Source organism: Fusarium oxysporum, chromosome V (assembly GCF_013085055.1).
Source record: "Fusarium oxysporum Fo47 chromosome V, complete sequence".
Lineage (NCBI taxonomy): Eukaryota > Fungi > Ascomycota > Sordariomycetes > Hypocreales > Nectriaceae > Fusarium > Fusarium oxysporum.
Genome location: NC_072844.1, coordinates 3,073,203 through 3,089,403, shown reverse-complemented (window position 1 = coordinate 3,089,403; position 16,201 = coordinate 3,073,203). Strand labels below are relative to the sequence as shown.

The 16,201-nt window shown below is 49.1% G+C and overlaps 6 protein-coding genes across 6 annotated transcripts; 3 read left to right on the top strand and 3 right to left on the bottom strand.

Moving 5' to 3' along the window:
* Positions 1-3,090: 3,090 nt before the first annotated feature.
* Positions 3,091-4,796, top strand: FOBCDRAFT_37371 (uncharacterized protein). The gene is made up of 2 exons (XM_031184686.3): positions 3,091-3,359; positions 3,633-4,796. The coding sequence occupies exons 1-2, from the start codon at positions 3,279-3,281 to the stop codon at positions 4,752-4,754; spliced, it is 1,203 nt and encodes a 400-aa protein (XP_031040328.1). The 5' UTR covers positions 3,091-3,278; the 3' UTR covers positions 4,755-4,796.
* Positions 4,797-5,102: 306 nt separating this feature from the next.
* On the top strand, positions 5,103-8,431 carry FOBCDRAFT_161860 (uncharacterized protein; the record flags this gene model as incomplete). Its single annotated transcript, XM_059608401.1, has 5 exons — positions 5,103-5,375; positions 5,436-5,446; positions 5,500-5,557; positions 5,608-6,325; positions 6,393-8,431. The coding sequence occupies exons 1-5, from the start codon at positions 5,289-5,291 to the stop codon at positions 8,429-8,431; spliced, it is 2,913 nt and encodes a 970-aa protein (XP_059464958.1). The 5' UTR covers positions 5,103-5,288.
* A 190-nt stretch (positions 8,432-8,621) lies between these two features.
* Positions 8,622-10,361, bottom strand: FOBCDRAFT_37361 (uncharacterized protein). Its single transcript, XM_031184681.3, has 2 exons — positions 9,128-10,361; positions 8,622-9,075 (listed from the first exon to the last, which is right to left on the bottom strand). The coding sequence occupies exons 1-2, from the start codon at positions 9,998-10,000 to the stop codon at positions 8,896-8,898; spliced, it is 1,053 nt and encodes a 350-aa protein (XP_031040323.2). The 5' UTR covers positions 10,001-10,361; the 3' UTR covers positions 8,622-8,895.
* A 380-nt stretch (positions 10,362-10,741) lies between these two features.
* Positions 10,742-12,672, bottom strand: FOBCDRAFT_183474 (WD40-repeat-containing domain protein). Its single transcript, XM_031184680.3, has 5 exons — positions 12,570-12,672; positions 12,471-12,515; positions 11,979-12,417; positions 11,469-11,929; positions 10,742-11,416 (listed from the first exon to the last, which is right to left on the bottom strand). Exons 1-5 carry the CDS (start codon positions 12,580-12,582, stop codon positions 10,941-10,943), a joined length of 1,434 nt encoding a protein of 477 aa, XP_031040322.2. The 5' UTR covers positions 12,583-12,672; the 3' UTR covers positions 10,742-10,940.
* Positions 12,673-12,777: 105 nt separating this feature from the next.
* FOBCDRAFT_224107 (Oxo-4-hydroxy-4-carboxy-5-ureidoimidazoline decarboxylase) lies at positions 12,778-13,555 on the top strand. Its single transcript, XM_031184678.3, has 2 exons — positions 12,778-13,436; positions 13,491-13,555. Exons 1-2 carry the CDS (start codon positions 12,963-12,965, stop codon positions 13,542-13,544), a joined length of 528 nt encoding a protein of 175 aa, XP_031040320.1. The 5' UTR covers positions 12,778-12,962; the 3' UTR covers positions 13,545-13,555.
* Positions 13,551-15,211, bottom strand: FOBCDRAFT_37355 (uncharacterized protein). Its single transcript, XM_031184677.3, has one exon. The coding sequence runs from the start codon at positions 15,020-15,022 to the stop codon at positions 13,802-13,804; it is 1,221 nt and encodes a 406-aa protein (XP_031040319.2). The 5' UTR covers positions 15,023-15,211; the 3' UTR covers positions 13,551-13,801.
* Between the last annotated feature and the right edge of the window lie 990 nt (positions 15,212-16,201).

Sequence of the window (16,201 nt, the reverse complement as noted above, 5' to 3'; positions counted from 1 at the left end):
TACTGTAGCTGTGTACCTCTGGCAGTGAAATGAATGCCGACTGGCTGGTGTTTAGTCAATAGACCGTCGGTGAATGTTGTCTCCTTATTTTATATTCCGCTCCGACTGGACTAATATGCAAGTGATGTTGGTTAGTCTCCAGCTGAGTGAGGTCTAATTCCAGGCGTGTCAGACAGGTATTGGTAGTGGTGAATAATGGATGATGACAGGAGGGATGTTGCTCAAGGGAGAGATAGAAAGGAGGTAAGGCTGTTCAATTGCAAGCAACCAAGCAAGAACGCATGTATTGTATTTTGTAATACAGAGCTCAACAGAATCAGAATCAGGTGCTCAAAGTGTAGCAGGGCAACCAGCGATTTTTGCAATGGTTATATGAGACGGACAGCCATGAAGGACTTAAGCGAAAACGATCCATCGGGCGAATGCGACAGCCAGGCAGGCGCTGTAGTGCGCTGGGGACAGCGCTGCACAGCAACCAGACAGCGGCCACTAGGTGCTTCCAGCTACTTACAGTACAGTGTAGTGGGGTCGAAAGCCAAACGGTGTTAGTGTGTAAGAGAAGCTCGATGGGCTTCTTTTTTTTTTTTTGGCGCGTGATATAATAGTGAAAGAAAAAGGAGTAAAAGGGGTGTTGAAATGTGCCGGTAGGAAGCTACGAATGAGATGTTGGAAAAGGGAGAGCTGATGCCCACGCGCGCAGAGCTGCGACTCTGGATGACAAAAAGGTTGACAATTGTATGAGCAGCTGATGTGTAGCTGCAGCTCGTTACCGTGCTGGACACTCAGGTCAGGCCCCCGGCTCTGTGAGAAATAGGTAAGCACCGAATTTAGTATGGGCGGGCTGTGCTGTGGCTCTCCAGTGAATTTACAGGAAATAAGGGGGAAAGAGGTGCAACTTGTAGGATTGTATCACACCTTTACCGGATATCGGCTGGATCTTCTGGGGTTAGAATGGATGAGATGGAGTCTAAATGAGGTAAGACAAGACTTAAGTGCGATGATCTTGGTTGAGAGTGCATCAATCAGGCTGAGTTTCATAGGGCAGAGCCAATTTGGCAGTTTGATGGCTCACCATGGCAACTGTTGATTGGTCTCATTGTTAGTGACGGTTATTAGTGAACATTCCAGGCTGGCTATGTTGATAATGGCATCGCCTTGTTGATGGCTGTTCTCTTTCTACGTACTCCGTAGCTACATAGTTGGCAATTAATCGCATAAGGCTGGATGATCGACCGTCGTCTCAACGGGCTGTTCTCCAGATTGTCTGTGCCACAGCCAAATGCGAACCCACGGCTCAGTACTCACCGCATGTACTCCGTACAGTACATGTGAATGAGAGAATAAGACGATGAAATCTTGACCGCAACAGCGAAAATACGGTAATTGACCCATCATGTCATGTTTCAGAAGGGCATCGTATCAAGTATACGAGTAAACGAGTATACGAGCTTGTTGATATCTCAACCATAATTAGAAGCTCATCAACAAGTCTAATGTCTCGTGCTCTGTATTCGATACTCGTTTTAGTTGCTTCCGCGTATTCGGGACGCTTTGCATTTGGAGCCAAGCCTACAGGAACTGCACTAGCACAACCACATTCGCACATCTGCACATATAACGTCGGGTCTGGCCCATGAACGAGGGGGTAAAAATGATGAGAGAGTTGCATCGAATGCATCTCAAGTGAGACAAGTATGCGAGAACCACCAGCTAAACGACGCAGACTCACTCGTGCATTTCACATGCTGGGCTTACGTCGTTGACTTTCCGAGACTGACCGGGATTAGCAGCTTCTTAACCAGGCATGGTTTTTGGAGAGGAAACTCGGTGCCTTGCACTATCGAGATGCACGACGTCAGATCAGCAGGTATCAAGTATCAAGTGCATATGTAAGTTTGTGTTGTTCTGTCAATAGCGATACTTTTGATCTGCTGTATCATGATGACGCGTTGTTCAGACAAAGAACTAACATTATGATTTTCAGCGTCAAATGCTGACAAGATTTGAAGATGCTACCTAATTAGAGCTTACGACCTAATAATTTGACCTATATCCAATCACTCACTAATTATCAGAATATGGTTTATCGGCAACGTTTTGCATTAATGCCTTTATTCCCTCAGCCATATGCTTGCTTAAACGACGACAGTCTGTCTGGTTGTCACACGATGCGAAGTGCAGCACTTAGCATATCGCCAAGAATGCAATGCAGTTCCGTGGATCACCTCGTGCCGTTCTTCCAGAGAGTTTTTTTTTTTTTTCGATGTCTCAGTCGCCAAGATCGCCAAGGCCTGTCATGGGTCTCTATGGCGTTCGGCGTAGAGCGAACAAATCGATCCATTTTCGTTCCATCTGTAAATCCCCTCAAACTCCGCCAGACGAAAGGAAAAAAGCGCAAAAGAAAAGTTAGTTTAGTGCTCTGTCACTGTGATAGCTTCAAGCAACCGGGGTTGTGTTGAACTCCGTTCATCTCGTCCTCCGCAATCCGCGGAGCTTCTAAGACTCCGCATCCATGCACCAGAAACAAATCTTGTGTTCGAGAACTTTGAGCTTGTGGAGTCACGTCACTCAAATTGTCGTCTAATTATCCACTTTTGGGCATCTAAACTCCAATCCCGTGCTTCTAACTCTCAGAACTTGGCCTGATAGTTTCAAGAGTGGTCACTCACGAGTCACTTGCACGTCCACGGACAAGATCAAAACCCCGTCGGGCCCGGCCACTCTCCACCACCGACTCCGACGTCAACATCCTCAACTTATCCTTGTCTGTACCTGACAGCGGCACCGAGAGATCTATTCTGAGCCGTCCAACTGCCGTATCGCCGAACTACCGTGGTCCATCTATCCACTTGGCCCTTCACATTCACGATTCATACTCGATTTTGATGGTCACTCCCTCCGGAAGAGTTAGCCTCCACTGTCCAACAGCCGTTGAGCCTCAAAATCTGCCCGTCTTGGCTTTTTCGTCTTGGTCAGCCAGCCTAGTCTAGCCCAGCCTTACTAGTCTTAGCCGCATTGCACCACCCACCTTGGGCCAACAATCTATTGGGTATCACTATCAATATCATCATCCAACATCAGTTTGTCATCGGCGAGTTCTCTGGTGAGACAACTACCCAATAATTATCTGGGTCTTTGTCAGACACGGGCCAACTCCTGTTTCTGTCGCTGTCACAAACCCACCGAGGTCCGAGGCTTTGATATCCAGCCTCTAGCTTGACATCTTCACGCTTCACACTTCAGCTTTCATCAGCCACAGCTCGCACACCTAGCCAAAGATGAAGTTAGTATCACGCAAGGTCCCCAATTCCCTCGCGGACGAGACCGTTTCTCTCCTGCCCGAGGATCCCGAAGATATGGTCAGTAGCCCCTGTTGCTTGGTCCCTTCTAAGTTTATACCCCTGGTCTGCCATATCGTTTTCCCTCTATTGTCCCTTAGACCCTGCCTCTATTCCTATCGTTACCCCTCCCCCTCCACCGTTGTCACACCCTCCGCGGTCTCTGGCCTCGACATTCTGCTGTCCAGCATTTACCTTATACCGCATGTCTCGCACTTCAAGCCACTATCTGTTCCGAATCCCACCGATGTCAATGCTTGTTCTTATGAGGCAGCACGCTAACAATGTTGATAGTGGCATGCATACAACCTGATCCTATCTGGAGACATCATCCATGCTCACACTGTCCGTAAAGTAGTCGTGTATTCAGACACTGGGAGCTCGAAATCTGAGCGTTTTCACACTGAACTGGCTATCAAGGTCAAATCCACTTCCTTTGATCCTATCATCTCATCACTCCGCGTCTCTGGAACCATCATTTTAGAGAACCAACATGCCGCCTTAGGCTCTCATCATACCCTCGATCTCGAGGTGAACCGCCCGTTTACTATCATCAAGCCAGAAGGATGGGACTCTGTCGCAAGAGCCACTCTTCAAGAGGCATTATCAGATGACAAGGATGGTGCCGTAGCAGCCGTTGTCATGCAGGAAGGACTTGCCAACATCTGTCTCATCACACCATTCCGAACCGTCCTCAAAGTCCGTGTTGAGAGCGTGATTCCCAAGAAACGCGATCTTGCATCAGACCAAGATGCAGGTATGCGCCGCTTCTTTGAGAAGACATTGTCGACTCTTTTGCGAACTATGGACTTCACACAGTCACGGCCGCTGTTACTGGCGAGCCCAGGCTTTGTGGCTGGAGACTTCAAGCAGTATATCGCCAACCAAGGACGGGATAAAGCAGACAAGGTGCTTACAGCGGTGGCGAAGCAGGCTACGGTGGTTCACTCCAATTCTGGTCACGTCCACAGTCTTAACGAGATCCTTAAAAGCCCTGAAGTCTTGGCCAAGATGAAGGATATGAAGTTCGCCCGTGAAACGCAGTATGTTGATCAATTCTTCGACATGCTAAAGCTGGACGATGGGCGCGCATGGTATGGTACTTCAGCTGTCGAAAAGGCCGTCAAAGACGGAGCCGTGGGGCCAGGTGGTGGTGTTCTCCTGGTCAACAATTCTCTGTTCCGAAGTGAAGACCTTGCTCTTCGCAAGAAGTACGTCGCTCTGGTTGACAAGGTACGAGGTGATGGCGGTGAGGCGAGGATTCTCAGCAGTGATCATGAGAGTGGTCAGCGATTGACTATGTTGGGCGATATCGCTGCCATACTCAACTACCCAATGCTGGACCTTGATGAAGACGATGCCGATGAAGATAACGAGGCAACTGGAGAGCCTACTATGGAAAATAGTGTCATCTAGTTCAACGAATAGACAAAAGAAATGAGATATGAATTCATGAGGCTCTACCGCTGCGGTGCTACCCTATACCGTTTCGTGAAACCTGCTCAAAGGACATCGCTCAGTTTGCCATAGCTGCACATCCCCCAATCTTCACCTAACAACGTATGTAGCTGACCTCCCATCTGTTTTGATTCATTGCGTATCTCCTAAAGAACGCTCAGATCTTAAGATCGTCGGTTTCCTCGGCGTTAAGTAAACAAGATTGACAACAAGGTGCACGTAACTATCCCCGCATTTTCACCCGACTGTGAATGTCGAATCAACGCCACGATGATCATCACGACAAGTTACTCGCGCTTATCTGATCCATAAACGCGAAAGTACAAAATCATGTCGTAACTCCGAGCTCCGAAAATATGTATAGATATCCAAACAATTTCGTCGTTGACAAAGTGTTGACCTTGTTGAACCTGAAACTATTTAAATGATCCATCTTCCTTGCCCCTACCCCTCATCCACAAACATCAATCCAACATCATAAAGAAAGTGTTCATGAATTTCAGAATGGCCTCTAAACTCGCTCTCGATTCTACCAGGAAGCTCAATTCAGGCTACCAGATCCCTCTTCTTGGCTATGGAGTAAGTGATCCTTCGATCCTTCAATCCTTCGTTTCACACCCTGCTAATGTAACTGCCTAGGTCTACAAGGTGTAAGTCCACGTCATGTTCCGGAGGCCCTGTGTACTCTAACCACGTCATTCAGTCCCGCTGAACAAGCCCCCGACCTCTGCAAGAAGGCTATCGAGATAGGCTACCGCCATGTGAGTTTATCCAAAGCCTTTGGCGTTCAATGCACAACTAACATACTCAGATCGACTCTGCTTCAGGGTACTACAACCAGGGCCCTAGCGCAGCTGGACTCCTAGCGTCTGGCGTACCTCGCTCAGAGCTCTTCTTCACTACCAAGATCTTCACCAGGCAGTTTCCTTTGAACTACGAGAATGCACACAAGCAGGTAGACATTGCTCTCGATGAGACGAAGCTCGATTATCTTGACCTTGTTCTCATTCATGCCCCGTATGGTGGACCTGATGCCCGAAAGGGTGCCTGGAGAGCTCTTGCTGAGTGCGTCGAAGCTGGCAAGGTGCGATCACTCGGTGTTTCCAACTACGGTGTTCATCATCTAGATGAACTAGAGGCATACATTAAAGAACTCGATGCCGAGCTTGGACCGGGCAAGGGAGGCGTCATCTCGGTCGGGCAGTGGGAGGTGCACCCGTGGCTTACACGACCTGACATCGTCAAGTGGTGCCAGGACCGAAACATTGCAGTTGAGGCTTACTGCCCCATTGTGCGTGGTGAACGATTTGATGACCCCAAGGTCAAGACCCTCGCGGACAAGTATGGTAAGAGTCCAGCACAGGTTCTTCTTCGGTGGAGCTTGCAGAGGGGTTATGTTCCTCTGGTGAAGAGTGTAACGCCTTCAAGGATTCTAGAGAATGCTCAATTGTTCGACTTTGAGTTGACGGAGGAGGAAGTGAATGATTTGGCAACTGATGAGTATAGCCCTTGTGCTTGGGATCCTACTCGTGAGCCTCTTGAGAAGTAGATACCGCGAGACGGAATATAAAAGGGACTTCAATAGAATCACTAAAGTTCAAGAGTCTGGGAAGTCCATTATCCATGATTCAACGGATCTTGCTGTCTTACAAGAATTGGTGTTTGTCATACTGTTATTGTTCATGGACACACGTGATCTCGTTTCCACCTCGCGTCAGTCCCCTCCCCCACGCGTTCCATGCCACTCCAAACTCAATCACCACCACCAACTTCATCACACCACATCCGCCTGTCGTGCAAGCTGGCCAAATGTCGTCTTCAAGTTCAACATGGGCCAGCGAACGTTCACGGTCATCCCGAAATTCCCGGGTCGTGCGGATTCTCCCGACAAACCGCCCTTACGGCCCATGACCTCGAAACAAGTCCGGAACGCCTACAAAGCAGCCAACAAGGGTCCTAAACTCACACGGGAGGAGTCACGGAGACAAGAGAGGGCCGAACAGGAAAGAATCAGAAAGGAATTCGAACGGGAGAAGGCTGCTGCCAAGGCGAAGGTTGCGAGGGACAAGAAGAAAGAGAAAGAGTTGGTGGAGAAAGAAGCGAAACGAAAGAAAGGATTGCCTCTGGTGAATGTTCGACCCAGTCAGGAAACGATTTCATGGTTTGTGAGAGGGAATGGTACTTCAAAGAAGAGAGATGCCCAAGGCAACGACATTCAAGACGACAATGCGACGTCGAATGAGAGTAATACGGACACGAATGAAGCGATAACAAGCGAAGAACAACCACAACAACCGGCAACCAAGGCGCAGAAGCTTGATGACATACAGGAAGACGATGAGGAAATTTCTGATGCTGCTATGGAAGCCATTGTCGAGGACCTACCAAAACCGCTACGGGAATCACCAAAGCCTCAATCACCTGAAGGGGGAAAAGAGACCATCGCAGAACCTACAGAACAAACAGCAGCCCTTGTTGCGTCGGAAACGGCACTAGAAAAATTACCAATGCCCGAAATAGAGCTAGAAGGATTGGAGGACGAATTAGATGCGGATTTCGAGGAAGATCTGGCCCTGGGAATTCTTGAGGATATTGAAGCAGCTATGGGCAATCCAAAATCCAATATGAATCACGGAGTCCAGAAGATCTGCAACCAAATATCAGAAGAAGCACTTGACACGACGAAGCAACCACTGGAAGTCACTAGGAATGACATTTCAAATCGCTATGCAGAAGACTTGGGCTTAAAGCGACCTGCTCCTCCAGTCTCTTTTGCCAAACCGCCTCTTCCTCAACGCAATCTAGAATCACGATCCCCAAGTCCACCACACCAAGAACCACCCATGAGCACGCAAGCGATTCTCTTCAACCTGGATGATTTCTTCCCTTCATCATCTCAACAAGTCCGAGAACTTGAGGAAGAGCTGGATGAGGGCATAATGCCATCTGCCCCCTTACACTTGACTCCTATTGCAGAAGAAGAGGAAGAGGAATCTTTCGATGAAGGACTAGAGAAATCCTCAGACCAGCCCCCCTTACCAGCACTTGAACCTGCCTCGGACTCGCCACCTCCACCACCAAGACGTTTCTTCACTTCTTCCGGCTCACACGAAAGAATGTGTCTAGCTATTCAGAGAAGTCGTCGTACAGCTGCGCTTGAGAAGATCCAGCAACGCGAGCTCGCTCGCATGCAGGCTGGTATGATAGAGCAAGCTCAAGCAGAGTCTCGCAGAATTTGCAAACCGCGTGAACCTATGAGAAAACCACCAGTGTTTTCCAACCCTCCTCCACATGCAGCTCAATGCAATCAGCCACGAAAACCTCCGTTTAAGACATCACCAACACTACAGAAAACACCACACACTAGTACGACAACTTCCGCAAAGCGAACTGAGCCTCAACAATCTAAACAACCTCTTAAGAAACCCTTACCTAGACTATCCAACAACCCCAACATTATGAACCCTCGGATTCCACCAAAACGAGTAGAGACTCCAAAACAACACCTACCACCACTTCAGCAAGAAAGCAAAGAGAACCAGAAGCCGCCACAACAGCCTTTTGCACCTAGTGCTTCGCAAGAGTCATATGGCGGCGGATGGGTCGACGATTTGGACCTAGACCTCATGATATAACGATAAATATGTACATTGGATGACGAATACCGAAATGGCCGAATTGCACAACACTGAGAGGAATTATAGCATGGCATGGGATCGCACGATGGCTCGGAGTTAAGGGCATCATATCACCCTTTTGTACGGGTGCTGGGTGGCAAATTATGCATATTTTCTCACGACATAGCGACGGCGTTTAGAATATTATCCTGTTTTACTTGAGAAGTTTACCTTAGTCTAAGGATTAGTGATGCTCTTGGACCAAGCTATCCTTACTTTCAACCCCTGATCCTCACCATGAAATCACATATATCACCGCTATACTGTAAAAAACAAGCCCTGCCGACTTCAGGGGGAAAAGTGTCTGATAAGATACAATCCTTAACGCCAATGCTATGCTCGCAGTATCCCTATCGTCATTCGTGACTTCGTTGCCCCTAACTCCCACGACCGACCACAAGTGAGGTTCTTAGGCCAGCAAATCAAAGGAAGATTCCAACCCATTCCGACTTTTGTGATACCTTGGTATCACAACCGTCCACTGCGCATCGGAGATCATTTGGAGTCGCGGACGCAGGTCGCCCGTCAGGGGATCGGAAGCCTACGCCATCGCGGTTCGCCTTCGTAGGCTTTCTGTTTTCATAACAATCGGCACAGTAGACCTGTATATGTTAGTTTCTGGTGGCAATCCACATGTACAACTGTAAAACTTACGTGTCCGCACTTCTTGACGGCCCAGAAGTGGTGTTCTCCCGGTGCTCGCTTTCGCTTTCCCTTCTGCGTACCCACAGAGCTCTGTGTCACTGTGCCGCTTGGGTCATAAGCCAGCTCCTCATTACAGGCTGGGCAGATAACCACGCTTTCAGACTCCTTCTCCGGGTCGGTGCAGGTATTGCGAGTGAACCCTTCTCGTGTTGGGGGCGGCGGGGACATCTGTGGCTTTGGGGTCGGTTGCCGTGCGAATGCGTTGCGTGAAATGTCAAGGTTTGGTGGGTTGAAAGCTATGTCTGCTGCACCAAAGATACCAGCCAATCTCCTGAAGGGGCCAAAGGCAGCAAAGTTTGGTAGAGATCCCAGAGCTGGTCGCTGGCTTATTATTTCCAGCTCGATCAGCTCGTCCGGCCTAGGCACTTCGCGTCTCCCTCTGAAATGTGATCGATCTTCTTCAGGTGAATCCGCAGTCAAGTCAATAACATTCTCTGCACGTCCCACGAAAGTACCATCGGTGCGTGCTAGCTGAGGCGGTGATATGCGCTGGGAATTCGTTCTACGCGGGTTCCTTGCAGGTGGTCTCGCGGGCTGAAGGATGTCGAGTCTAGCTCGCGATTGCACAGGAGAATCAGGCTCTTCCGTGAGGTCGATCACAGGGGTGGCTTCTTGCGGCTGTTGGTGTAGTGCTGAATTTCGAACAGCTCGTGAGCGGCGAGTGTGGCGTGTATTGTGATATGCAGCGGGTGCATTGGGATGTGGAAGAAATAGTTGATCTCCAGCATTTTGCCGTTGTCTGTAAGCGCCTTCGAAAAAATGTTCAAAATCTTCATCCCCTCCCGCCTCAAACATCTCGAGAGGGTCACTGTTTTCAGCCATGTTGGGTAGGTGGTGTAAGACTTAGAATGCGAGGTATCGAGGACTAGACGGTTATAATTGGAGATATAGTGTGTTCTCTCTTATCGTATTCACGGCATAAAGCCTCCTGAATATCACCCGAGGCAGTGAACACTTATACAGTGAATGGCCGCCCAGGGCGAAGCAGATGAAAAGTGTGGCGATTAAAGTAGAGAAAGCTAAGCAAATGCGCTATGGCAGCAAGACTGAATTAGATGATGAGACATAGAATTATGCTCAGAGGAGTCGTAAGCGTCTGTATCGTGTCGTATCGGTTCGTTGTGAGGTGTAGACGTGGAGTTGTGGGGAGGTGAAGGTTGTTGGTAAGCATCAAAGTTAGTTGTATGAAAGGAAGTTGAAATTGAATGTCGCTACTGTGACGATCGATGCAAGGCTGCTCCCCATGTGACGACAGGACTCTAGCGCGTAGAGACCCTGCACTGACGAACACTGTTTACCCCGCTAAGTGGCCACTAAGAATAGGCTTCAAGGCTTCACTACAAGGGGTTAATACCGCTTGGCTCCACTGTCAATAGGTACCTTGTTATATTGAAGCCCATGATGGTTTTTCGTGATGGTTGTTTTGTTGTTGTTTTGAAGTATCAATAGGTAAACAATACACCTGCCTCTGGGAGCAAGAAGACTTCTGACATTCAGTAACGGTGTCGAAAATAACCACTTAGTCTAAAAACTTACCAAGGTAAGTTATGTTAAGTTTACCCGGTACTTTTTTTGTCACTTAGAATAGAGGTGCTAAGTTCTGCCTTCCATTTCAATATGCAAAAACCAGAACCATAATTATCAATTTTCAAACACCAACCTCTGTGCTTTGCTTTGACCCTTTATTCGGGCGTATAATACAAATTATCAAGGGAATCATCCAGGCGTCTCCTTCTCAACGAAATTCCATCTAAACCCCAGTCTATTCCTTTGTTGCAAGTACGCTGACCACACCCTCACCATTGACTGTTACGATCTGCTTTGCAGACTCTCCCCACCGAACAGCAACGGAGGGTGTAGAACTCTTCAAAGGCTCGGTCCACTTCTTGCTGGACTTGGTGAACTGTTGCACTGTAACTCCAGCCGCACCGCCAGTGGCGAGGAACTGGCCACTGTAGTCCCACGCCAGGGACTGGACCGGCCCGCCAGTCTCAAGAACCTTGGCCACCGCCGCGTCTCCCTCTTTACGCAGATCAAAAATAGTGACCATGGTCTGGCCCTTGGCTGTAGCTGCGAACCAGTAGCCGTTCTCGGAGAAGCTGAGAGCCTGGATAGGGGCGCCCAGGCTGAAAGAAGCTGCCTGCTCAAGAGTGTTGGTCATGAAGAGCTTGATTTCGCCTGATGTGGTACCGGCGGCAAAGAGGTGACCATCAGGGTGGAAGGCACAAGATGTAAGAGCTGGGAACACGTTAGCACAGAATTATCTTTGGATGTACCAGGAGAAACTTACCAGCATCGGTGTAAGCGCGGGCAACACGTTTCTGTGCGACCAAGTCGTAGAACACGATGCTCTTATCTGTACCAACAGAGGCCAGAATTTCACCGCTGGGGTGCAGGCTCAATGCCGTAGCAGCACCAGCATGTTCACTCAGTGATGCAACCTGGTTACCCTCCTGGAAGACCTTGACACTGCCTTGGCCAGTCGCAAATGCGACACCGGCCTCAGCCCAAACAGCGTCTGTAACAGGCTCACCCACTGAGAGAGACTGCTCGACCTTATCCTCGGTGGTAGAGTAGACAACTGCCTGTCCCTTCAAGCCTCCAACTGCCGCGGCATTGGTTCCTCCAACAGTAAGGGCGGTAGCCTCAGGAACAGGCAAGGAGTGTGTGGTCGCGCTCTCGAAAGCCGAAATCTCTTCGCCGGTGGCCCAACCCTCGGGGACAGGACGCTTCTTGCGACCCTTTGATAATCTGCATGCTCGTTAGTTCCGAATCGTATAGTTGAAGGACGGCAACATACGTCTGATGGGTCTCGTCCACCTTGGCAACAAGTTCCTCTGGCAACTTCTCCACGCTATCGACCTGCATAGAATCACCATCGACCGCACCTCCTGTCACAGTGACCTTGCTCAAAGCATCCCTGGCCTCGTCTCGCTCCCTTGTGAGTCGTGCAATAACTCGGACGGCAGCGTCGTGCTGATACAATGCTGTGGCAAGCTCCTCTCTGGTGCGCGCAAGCTGCTCCTTAAGGTTATATGTCTCTAAAGCCAGCGCGTCCCATTCGTTCTGGAAAGTAGCGAGGAGAGCGGGAATCGATGTGAGGGTAGGAGGACGCGGTCGGACAATACGCGACGAATGGATGGGGAGGAGGTCATCGGCGGTCAGGGCCTCGCCAGAATCGGGCTCGGTGCCATGTTCGTTGATATATTGATCGATAAGGCGCTTCTCGTAAACAACACCTTTGCTGAGTTAGCCGTGAAAGCTGCGCGTTGATGATGTTGATAGTACATACCGGACTTCTTAGAAACGACGGGCTCTTGAGGAGCCTCTCCAGAAACTGTCAAGAGGTCAGCGAACCGTTATTTATCGATGGCAAAACTGGAAAACTTACTTCCGCAAAGCATGGCGACTACAAATTTGAGCTCGTGGAGCTTTCAATTGCTTGTCGTCAGGTATAGCGCAAATCAACGGCTCGAAGCTCTGTTGCGACAACAATAGCCTAGTCGAGATTTTGCCAGTGCACTGACCAGAGCTTTGGATCACGGGATGATAAGATAAGGTGGACTGTATCTTATCGTGCATCATCTTGATGCATGTCTCGAGGCGGGGGGCACCGGTAATAGCGAGTTCGCATGTCTCCGTAATCCGATAATTGATGTGACTGCTTGTCGATAACAGCTACTGAGTGAAATAGTTATTTTCTGCTGTCTTGGTGAATGTCGAGCATAGATTGAATACGTACTGTGACAATTGGCTACGAACATCACCAACATCAACCTCCATCATGGCCCTACCTCAACCTCAAGATCTTCGTGTAGCAGCTGAAGCCGAGCAAATCAAGACTTTGGATCTGCTATTCGAGCCCAGTCCAGCAATCCATTCCACTCTCCTCTCCATTGTGCGAGATGCAGAGTATACATCATACCCGGAGTTAATTGAGGCCTGCAGGACTCGCCTTGCCTCGCTCGCCTCCTCGAACTCATCAGCCAATTCAGATGAGACTCTTCTCTCAATACTCGGATCACATCCCCGTTTAGGAGCCAAGAAAGTTGACTCAGCACAGTCAGCTGCAGAGCAGGCCAACCTGCAAGGCCAAGGCGAAGAATTGGCAAAGCTGAACAAGGAGTATGAGGAAAAGTTTCCCGGATTACGATATGTCGTTTTTGTGAACGGACGGGGAAGGCCTGAGATCATGGAGAACATGAAGGCTAGAATTTCGAGAGGCGACTTTTCGAAAGAGGTTGATGAAGCGTTACAGGTATGTATAACTCGCAAGTTAACTCAATGCTTCTGTTACTAATTCGGTGTTTAGGCAATGTGCGATATTGCAACCGACAGAGCCTCTAAACTTGGTGTAAAGCCATAAACATAATCACGTATCAATGTCAATCTGTTACCCGTTGCTTGAGCTGTGGTGTATCTAAGCCTCCCCATCTGGCCGAATAATAATACAAACCAGTATAGCCTATTTTTGTTCCTGTCCTTGCGGCTGGATAATGCTTCAATATCGCCATATTGAACATGAATAAGAACATATTGCCACCCAATGCTAGAAGTATACTTTACATAATTCCTTTAAATGCTCCCCGAGATGCCCAGAGACGCCACTATATATTTGCCTAACTATCTTGACATCCAGCAGATGCCGTCGAGTTCATCCAAATACTCCTCATACGATCTGTCTTCTTCGCCATTGTTGCCATCATCGCTCTGTCCAAATAAAACGCTGAAGTCAGAATATACACTATCTTGATCATCGCCCACATCGTCCCAGTCGTCATCTGCAGGATGCATGTATGCAAAACTATCCTCTTCGAGATCGTCCAGCGGAGGTAAAGGCGCCGTAGGCCGTAACTCTGGCGATCGGATGGGGAAGAGTCGAGGTGATGTACGCTTCTTAGTTGCAGCGACATCACTAACGGGTAGAGGAAGGGCCACAGGATTAGATAGTCGGCATGATGGGGGTTTCGGATGTTGAAATGCCTTTTGAGGTGGGTAGCTTGGCTGAGGTCTTGCCGACGATACCATCATGCCTGAAGGTCCAACAACTCCCGTGCCAGTTGGTGAGATCCTCAGAGATTTGCCCGCCGAAGAATCCTGCAGCATCGGAGGTCGCCAATTCGTCTTGCCGGCAGCTTTCAAAGTGATAGTTGCAATTTCCTGCTCATATTTCTTGTTACCTGCAGCCTGCCCGAGGCTCAACCTCTTCCTCAGACAATTCATAGTCGAGAAGCGGAGAAATGAAGTTGCGTGAAGATGTGCGATCCTTCGGGTCATATCAACTGAAGTAGCCATCTTCAAGAAGCGCTTGTCGCCAGCCTCTTGACCTTCTCGATTAAGAATGTGAGTGGCAGGTTGAGAATAAGGCTGAGAAAGACGACTCGTGATAAGTTCGGCACGAAGTCGACGTTTCTTGACACACAGGTCGGCTGTGTTGAAGCCATCGACATCGGACTTGCAGCGCTTTCTCTTGATACCGCGAGATCCCGTTGATGCTGGTTCAGGCCGTATGTCTAAAGGGCTGGATTTGTTTCTTGCATCCTCTGTTGACGGAAAAGAGAATCCCGGGCCTTCGGGTCGGGACCTCGGGATTAACGTTTCTTTTGCATTTGGCTTCCGATAGCCTTCAGTACTTTCTGCTTTCCGAACAGTACGGTACTTCGAATCTCCCATCAATGCTTCGAACAAAGGGTCTGAGCTGGAGCATCTTGGGACTTGAGTCAAGTCATCCGAAGCGAGATCCAGTGGAGAAATGGGGAGGTCATCGTGGCAGCCGCCTGCAGAATGGCAGCGCCAGGGCTCAAGCAGATTGATTGAGCTCTGTCCATTAGCCTCTACCTCCATTACGACAGCTTGCGCTTCGTCTGAGGGGTGCTGTCAGAGCTGCCTGGTCCGATCCATCCGCTTTAACCAGTGTGAAACAAGATGAGAGGATGTGCTGGCCAGGTATTAGAAAAGCCGAGGAAGAGAGATTTGGCTTTTCAGTGCCGGAGACTTTCAGCTGAGAATGATTCGACTTGGAGATATAATCACAAGTTGTATCTGGTGATGCGTGAAGAGCTCGGTATTTGAAATGTCTCCGGCTATGACTTGAACCAAATTGACGCAACTCTTTTGACCTCAATGTTGCAGCAGAGTCGAGTCAGGACAGTTCCGTGCACCTAATATGCCTCTCCCAAGCCTCTCAGGCAGTCAAGAGTTGTCTACTCAAGAGTGTAGACGTTCAATGCTGGTGGATAACTGGCGTGATTGTCGACAAGCGAAAGTGGGGAACTGAGCTGAGGCCAAAGTTAGGCGGGATCGGAATAAGGGGAGCAACAATAAATGGTATATCCGACTCAGGATAGTCAGATAGAGAGATAAAGAGATAGATAGACGAGACGAGATATTGATAAGAGTAAAATAGTTGGAATGAGATTGGAAATGGCGACTGGCAACTGATGATGGAGAAAATCAAAGACTGAAGAGGGGAAAGGTCGTCTTGGACAAGGAGCACCAAGACAGACCAGGACCAAGCTACAGCAGCTAGTCTCCTGCAAGTGCAAGCAATAGGAACAAGGATCACGCCGAACCAATTCGATGGGAAATCCGGGGCCGACACGAGCGAGCGAGTTGAGATGCTGACTGTGACATTCGGATTGCTTTTTCTGGCCAAGGCGCAACAACCATGACCTGGGGTTTACAGGGGGTTTCCTAATACATCAGCATGCCTGTCTATCCTATTCGTAGACCGAAGCCAGAGACAGAGTTTTGGGACGGTCACCTCCTAGAAGTCGCTGCTAGAAAACTAGTCGAGCAACAGTATGTCCTATACTGTAGTCCCTCAAGGTAGCATGCCCAAGAAAAACCCCAAGAAACAAGTCCGGGGTAAGCCATCCGGGGCAAAAGGCATGGTCGCACAGCATCTCCCATAGGCCGGGGGCGTTGGTCAGGCGGGTGAATCAAGCGTTCTAGGATACAGGGATCAACAAGATGAACTTGCTTTTTCGTTGGCTGAGACCAGATGGTCGGGCAGAAAGGGGT